Source organism: Apium graveolens, chromosome 6 (assembly GCF_009905375.1).
Source record: "Apium graveolens cultivar Ventura chromosome 6, ASM990537v1, whole genome shotgun sequence".
Classification (NCBI taxonomy): Eukaryota; Viridiplantae; Streptophyta; class Magnoliopsida; order Apiales; family Apiaceae; genus Apium; species Apium graveolens.
The window spans coordinates 94,894,173-94,901,912 of record NC_133652.1 but is presented as its reverse complement, the minus strand read 5'-3'; the positions used below and the strand labels follow the sequence as shown (position 1 = coordinate 94,901,912).

Below are 7,740 nucleotides of genomic sequence, written 5' to 3'. Positions count from 1 at the left end.
TGTAAGCAGCTGTGAGCAAATCTTGCTACACAGAGTTCTCTTGATATATTATATATCTCTGGTGGATACATTCAAATCCACCAGAAAGTTTTTAAAGACTTGTGTTTTTAATTACTTGTGTTTTGATTCATTCCAAGTTATTATTCCGTACTTTACAAATCAATTCACACAGATATATATTTTAAGTTAGAACACTTTTAAACCAAGAAAAAATTTCAAGAATTCCATTCAACCCCCCTTCTGTAATTCTTATTGCATTATTAGGGAATAACATTCCATGATTCTTTTCATGCAAAATTTTTAGTTCTTCTTTATCATATGAAGTTTCTTCTTGGAGTAGTTTGTTAACAGCATTGCTAAAATAAACTCCACTTGGAAATGGCATTGTCGCGTAGTCCTTCAAACTCTTCGCGATGTCATTAAACAATTTTTCAATTTCTGCGGGAAAAAATATATATGAAGTGTTATGTTAGTTTAAAAGTATACTACATATAGTATCTAAAACAGAATTATGTTAATTATTCAGGTAGTATGATAATGAGATATAAACCTGCAAGTGCATAATTCTTCAAATCTTCGCCTGATAGGTATATATGAGGATCATTAAGCATATGTCGCCTGATGATGAGAATATCGTCTGACATACATTGCCAATTAGCTTCCCAAAGTCTAAGTGGATCTGAAATAGGACTATATGCCTAAATATTGACAAACATTGCACGTAACTGTGGAGGCAATGATGTATGGGAGTTCTCGGCAATTACTTCATGCCATTGGTTATCATTTTGTAGAAGACCAAGGGCCGTGCAAGCTTCCTTGAATGTTTCGTGGATGTGTCCATTAACAGTTTTAAGATCTTCAAAAGACCTGGAACCTTTCTTCCTAAGTAACAGCATGCGGAGATATAATAGTTCACCACTTGATGAATGCACTTCAGAGAGTCTCCTAATAACATCTCCTCTTTTCCTTTCTTTCCAGATACCAGGTCGAGGATGCTAAGTAAACTTATTTGGAAATTCAGAATAACTATAATTTCTCGCATTTGGGAAAGTCTGATTTGCATCAAACCATGCTTCTAACTTGGTTTTTTTTGATATTGCCTTGTCGCAAGCATCCTCCAAGACATATCCAGCCTTAAACGAAAAATGCTTCCCGCCTGGTAAATGTATCGGTAACCTCTCTACCGATGGCCAACGGGAATGAATGTCAAAAGCAAATATCCTCCAAGATGCTTCTGACACGCAAACATATCTCCCATCCAAATAATGTTTTACCTCATCAATCGGACCTTTTGGTGCTTTTTTTGGGATTGTTGCAGAAGTACCTGTACGTGTTTTCCTCAAACACATTGTTGCCGTGTCATGACCCTTTAGACAGTATTTGAAAAGGTACTTTAATGATCTTGAATTATTGCAATTCTCCAAATTTATATGACATTGAAAATGCACCAAAAGATCGCGATTGAATGGGACAATAAAGCGATTATCAAGATTGACCCCCTTCTTGTTAATGGTAATTCCAGTCATCCTTCTTTTATATATGGGGAATCCACACTCATAAAAAAATGTATGAGAATTATACATGTAACAAAACATTTTAAAATTGTAAAAAATCTGGTAATAAAACTGGAGGTATTAACAAAGTAAAGTATTTATAATTTAAGGATGTTAATGAAAATACCGCTTAGGAAAATGCTTTATATAGTTGCCTTTGACCATGCATGGAGATTTAGTATAATCAGGACCACATGGTCCGTGGATCATATAATTGCTCACGGCATTATATCCAACTGGATCAATTTCTGAATTGGGAATTTTAACTGATACCATTTTATCAATTTGCTCAGTTATTTTAGGTCTATCGTCGGGGTGCAACCAAATTAATATATGAGCGTGAGGCAATCCACACTTCTGGAATTCAATTACATGCATCACTATGGAAATATTGTAGAAAAACGGTTAGTACCAGGCAAAATATATACTAAAAGTGCATTTTGATAGAACAATTTAGGAATAATAAAATGAGTATAAAAAAACTTAGCCAAAATGATACCTCCTATACATCTACCAAAACAATTTTTCTTTTTAATCATATCCATAAGTTGATCAACCTTCATTTTAAAGACTCTGGCTACAACATCAGGTGCATCAGCAACATCAACACCAGACATATGTTTTAACATGCGCTGAATTTCGGGCCATTTTGTATTAGTGGTCATAGTAAGGAACAATGAAGGATGTCCTAAAGTTTGACATATTGCTAATGAGTCTTTAAAATACTGAGTCATATAGCGCTTACTTCCGGTGAATGAAGCGGGAAGAATGATTGCTTTACCAATATTGGATGGATTTCTATCTCCCTTTTGCATTACATCTCTGATATTATGGTAGAGATCAGATCTTATAGTAATTTGATGGTCTCTAATCTAGTCCAATCTGTACTGCTCAATTGCAGTGAAAGCATCCACAACATATTGCTGCCATAAACGACCTCCAAGATGTGGTGTCAAACCTGTTACAGTAAAAGGTATAAATTCATCGAATATAAACTAATTATCACAAAGTTGAACAACTGAGTGAGAAATTATACTTTTGTTAAATAGCAAATTTGTACCCTCTGAAAGACGTATCATTAGTTTATAATTATAAAACTCTCTCATTGTAATACACTTTCTAGCACCTTTTTCGTCAGGATCTTCAGATCCGGTAACTTCTATGTCTCTCTTAGAATGCTTCACAGGTCTATTCAATAGGATCTCTCGGTAATATCTAATATCTCCGTGAGGGAAAAGTAATGGATATTGAAGTTACATGAAACATGGATCGGTCTCAAAAATCCTCTGTAATCCGTCAACTCTAGAATCAATGACAGTATCTCGACAGCCTTTTGCATAAGGAGAAGTAACAATCAATCCTGCTACCTCATTTGATGGAGCAATGTGATTTGGTCGGCCACTTGCTAAACTCGATGAAATCAGAACCAATTTAAACTCATCTACTGCATTTTGCCTAACCCTTTAGCGAGCCATACGAAAACCTTTAACCAACCTGTTATGCTCATCCAACATATGCAATAAAGATTGTACAATTTCTTCATTAACAGCATCCCTGCAACCATTAACTGCATTGATCCTGTTGTTGATTTCATCCTCTGTGTCATAGATATAAAGCTGACAAAACTTTGGAGTGTTATCGTCAGTTGGGACCAGACTTCCTATATTGTGGTAATTAACACCTTGGACCTTGAAGCAATATGGCGTACCACCTCTGTTTATTGAATGGTTAATCTTTCCTCCAGTAGCTCTCATGGCAAACATGCAATTGTAAAACCTTATGTTTTTTTTGAAATGCTTAAAATGAACACCACCAGTAAGGAGAGTAGCCAAAGGTTCAGGAGGCTGTTTCTCCTTATCCAGTACGACTTGACCATTTTTACAACAAAGAGAAAATGTTGGTGGCTTATTAGGAGAACTCTTATTGTTTTTTGTGAGTCCACATGACAGCATCACACTTCGAACAGATTTTATCAGGGGCTCCAAGATTCAAGTATCCTTCCCACATAGATTGATTATTGCTCAAATATTCTTCATCAATATTCTCAATATCACTTGCCATGTCTGTCGAAAAAAATGGAAAATTTTAAAAATCATCATTGAGCAAAAGTAGGTTATACTTTAGACAGTAAAATAATTATTAATGTCCTGCAGAATTAAACATATTATTCGAAAACAAATAATTAATACCTCCACATGTTGTATCACTGTCGATTGTAACATTGTCATCAACATCGTTGAACTCATTCATTAAATTTTTTTTCCTAGAACTTTCACCTTTTTCAAATGTACTCTTTACATTTGCTGTATTGAATGACGAAGGACCTGGTGATAGTTTTCCACAAAACCTTTTTGAAGGATTCTGTTCTTCTTCACTGTCAGCAACACTTTTCTTTTTGACACCTTTTTGTTTATGAACGGTTGTCACACAGGATTCAGGAATTGAGAATATGAGAGAACTGTTTCCACTGCTGTTAATATTCTGAATTTTTGCATTTTTACTATTATGTTCTACATAATATACATTAGTAGATGCATAGTATTAAACATGACACATTGTTTAAATAATCCTTCAAAGTTTTGTAATTCAGGAATAAGCCGCAAAATTTGATACCTTTGACAGGAACGTTTGGCGATATTATGCGTAGAAATTGATTTGTACTTTGTTCACCAGTCCGAGAAGAGGAAAACATCCCTGAAAAAATATTTTACAGAATACTAAAATTTTTAGAATTTGACATAATTTCATAATCAACTGATACATCCGGAATTGCATTTTATTGTTTAAAAAATTACCTGATGACTGTGGATTAGTTGCAGAAGAAAACTGAATATTAGGCGATGAAGTACATTATCCGGATATTTTTTTCAAATCTGGTAAGGTGCTACGAAATACACCGAGATTTTCTTTGTTGAAATTCTTTGGACGGATCCTAACTTTATGCACGACATAGAAGATGTGAAACATATTTTAGCATCTGCGCTGATAAATACTCATACACAGACTGAAATACGAAGTTAATGAAAGTAATGAAAATTAACCTGATTTTGAATTTGATGGAATATTAGGAGATATATTTTGATCAAATATTGATAGAGGACTCGGCAGACACGATTGTGATTTTTTTACCGCAACAGGCTGCATCATAGATCTATTGTTCATTGTTGCAACTATTCCCACAAAATCCACAATTTCAAAAGCAATTTAATTACAGATGTATCAGGAAAATGAGATATATCAAGAATTATACCATTAGGTTCTTCTGAACAAATTATGTGGCTTTCAAGATTTTCTGCAAGAGAGGTCTGCAGAACACTTTGCGTCTGCTGTGTTAACCGTGAATTCTGAGATGAAATACTACCTAAAGCATGTCTCCGCTATAAATTCTGGCCTAATAGATGTTAAAAATAGTAATCGTGAAATAAATCCAACTAAAGTTTACCTCTCGACGATCTTAATGATATATTAGGCGGCACACGTTCATCAGATCTTGATAGATGAGTTGTCATTGGATGGCCTATATTATTAACTGAAACACAATAAATATAGGAAAATTGATGGCACAATTATAAAAATGTATGATACATCTCAGAATGGAGTAAGAATGATACCATTATTATGCTTTGGTGTCATTCTATTGCTTTCTCCATCTGCTAAGGTGTTACGAAAAACACCGAGATCTTGTTTGTTCAATTTTTTTGAACGAATTCTTACGTTTCACACTACATAGAAGATGGAAAATAAATGGAAATATGAAACATGACCAACATCTCCTAATAGGCTGGAATAAGATGTTGATCAAACTATTTTAAAATTAACCTGGTTTTGAGGCTGCTGAAATATTAGAAGATATATTTTCATCAAATATTGAAAGAGGACTCTTTAGAATACTTTGCGGCTGCTACTTTAAACGTGTAAATTGAGATGAAACAGTACCTGCATGAAGTTGTTAATCAGTAGTAATGGGTAAAATCCATCCTTATTTTACCTATTGATGATCTTAACAATATATTAGGCTTAAAATATTAACAGCAACACAACATATATAATAAATGATCGAAGACAAAATTGGAAAAAATGTTGGATACCAATCAGAATGGATAAAGAATGATACCATTATTGTAATCTGATGTCATTTTATTGCTCTCCAGATTTGCTGCAAGTCTGCTATGCAAAACACCTTTCGAAAACTGTCTTATTCCTGAGTTAATAGAAAATTCAAGTCACAATTATAAATGCACGTATTAAAAGAATCAGACGGATAAACAATGATACAAATACCTTGTTCTGGTGTCACACTTTGATAAATCATTGATTGTGGAGTTGTTACCGAATGACCTATTTTATTATTAACGGCAACACGACACATATATGCAAACTGAAGTCATCATTACAAAATCTGTATAATAACAATCAAAATGGATGAAGAATGATACCATTGATGTAATCTGATGTCATTCTATTGCTTTCCAGATTTACAGCAACTCCGCTATGAAACACACCTTTCGAAAGCTGTCTTATTCATGATTTTTAATAGAAACTTCAGGACACATTTATCAATCCATGTATAAAAACAATCAGGCGGATAAACAATGAGACCAATACCCTGTTCTGGTGTCACGCTTTGATCAATAACTGATAACGGAGTTCTTACAGAATGACCTGTTTTATTAACATAAGCACATCAAATATATGTATAACAATGTACATTATCATTACTCATATGCTCGGTCGGAGAAGATACATGGTATGTTACATAACATCGTCTGTCAAACATATATACACATCAACCAATCTGAAATTCTTTAGAGAAAGCTTACGTGTATCATATATGTTTGCTGAATTTGTGAGATTCTTGTCCACATTATTCCCACGCGTACGACATTTGACAACTGAATTAATACATGAACATTATTATCACATTCAATAAACGAATCAGAAATGGAATTAAAGTGTACACTACCTTGATTTTCTGGTTCTGATGGATTTTTAAACACATTTTCCACATTACGTCCATGAACACGTCATTTTGAACCTATAAGAAAATCATGATCAAATCAGATATCTGTAAAACGATGTTATTATAAGTAAACTGACAAAGGAGATGAATACCTGATGTACTTGTTCCTCGAGAATCCATCCGGATATATTCAGTAATCATGAACCTGGTTTTAACAGATGAACAACATATTCTGTAAACTTGTATGACGAACATGATATACATCAAATCTTCATGAAGAATTTTATGAAAAAATTAGGTCAAAAATCTTGAGCTATTATCCTCAAAACTTTACATACGAAACCAACCCATCAAATGAACTGGCTGTAGAAAAAATATAAATCAACTAAATTCATAAGATGAGACTCACTAATTAACTAATAAAAAGGGGGAAACAGTTTAGATATACTAACCAACAATTCGTTCAAACTGAAGTAGGCGATGAAACAATTAGGTCATGCTTGCAAAGAATGAGAGAGATTAAGGAAACCAATAATTATCATTGAATTAGTGTTGTAACAGATGTGAGAAAATCATGCAAATCTTTCCTTAGATAAGATGTTTAAATTTTAAAATCAAAAAATTTCCATGTTTAGTGTTTTGATGGGTAAAAAAATGGGTAAACTTATATGGATATATCCATGGGTATATAGATTTTATACTTAATATGGGTCATGGGTAAATTTATTTACCCATTGGGTAAATTTTGTAGATATATCCATGGATCTATCCATGGATCTAGTGATTTTATACTTAATATGAGTTATGGGTACCCATTTGGAAAATGAGTAAATTAAGTACACTTTAAGAATATATAGATTGTATATCAATTTGTAGCTAAAACACACATATCTGTGCACACACAAGTCGGGGTATTTTGCTGAAACAGTCTTCATTCTTTGGAACGAGGGTAATGCTGCGTACGGTATACTCTCCCCGGACACTATTTTAGACGATACTTACTGGGTACGGTAGATTGATTGATTTACATGTTTTTTGATTTACCATCCTATTTTTTTTAAGATTAGATGACATCCTAATATCGTTTCAATTTTTTTATAATTTTATAATTTTAAATATTAATAATTAAAATATATTTTAACATATTATTTTAAGTTGAAAAGCTATCATAATTTATGAAGGGGAGATGTTTGAATTACCAATTAAAATATTATAAATAGAAAGGGT

The 7,740-nt window shown here is 33.2% G+C and overlaps 1 protein-coding gene across 1 annotated transcript; it reads right to left on the bottom strand.

Moving 5' to 3' along the window:
* Positions 1-698: 698 nt before the first annotated feature.
* LOC141665319 (uncharacterized) lies at positions 699-7,248 on the bottom strand. Its single transcript, XM_074471299.1, has 16 exons — positions 7,245-7,248; positions 6,374-6,445; positions 6,159-6,215; positions 5,668-5,754; positions 4,996-5,082; positions 4,167-4,247; positions 3,743-4,063; positions 3,518-3,616; positions 3,048-3,420; positions 2,811-2,963; positions 2,680-2,768; positions 2,442-2,511; positions 2,053-2,375; positions 1,776-1,933; positions 1,101-1,367; positions 699-995 (listed from the first exon to the last, which is right to left on the bottom strand). The coding sequence occupies exons 1-16, from the start codon at positions 7,246-7,248 to the stop codon at positions 699-701; spliced, it is 2,538 nt and encodes an 845-aa protein (XP_074327400.1).
* Positions 7,249-7,740: the final 492 nt, after the last annotated feature.

Excerpts from the sequence above, each read along its gene's own strand:
- LOC141665319 (XM_074471299.1), bottom strand. Across the intron at positions 5,755-6,158 it reads AAGCGTGACACCAGAACAGG|GAATAAGACAGTTTTCGAAA; the intron begins GTATTGGTCTCA and ends CTATTAACTCAG. Across the intron at positions 2,376-2,441 it reads GCTTTCACTGCAATTGAGCA|AGATGTAATGCAAAAGGGAG; the intron begins GTACAGATTGGA and ends CCATAATATCAG.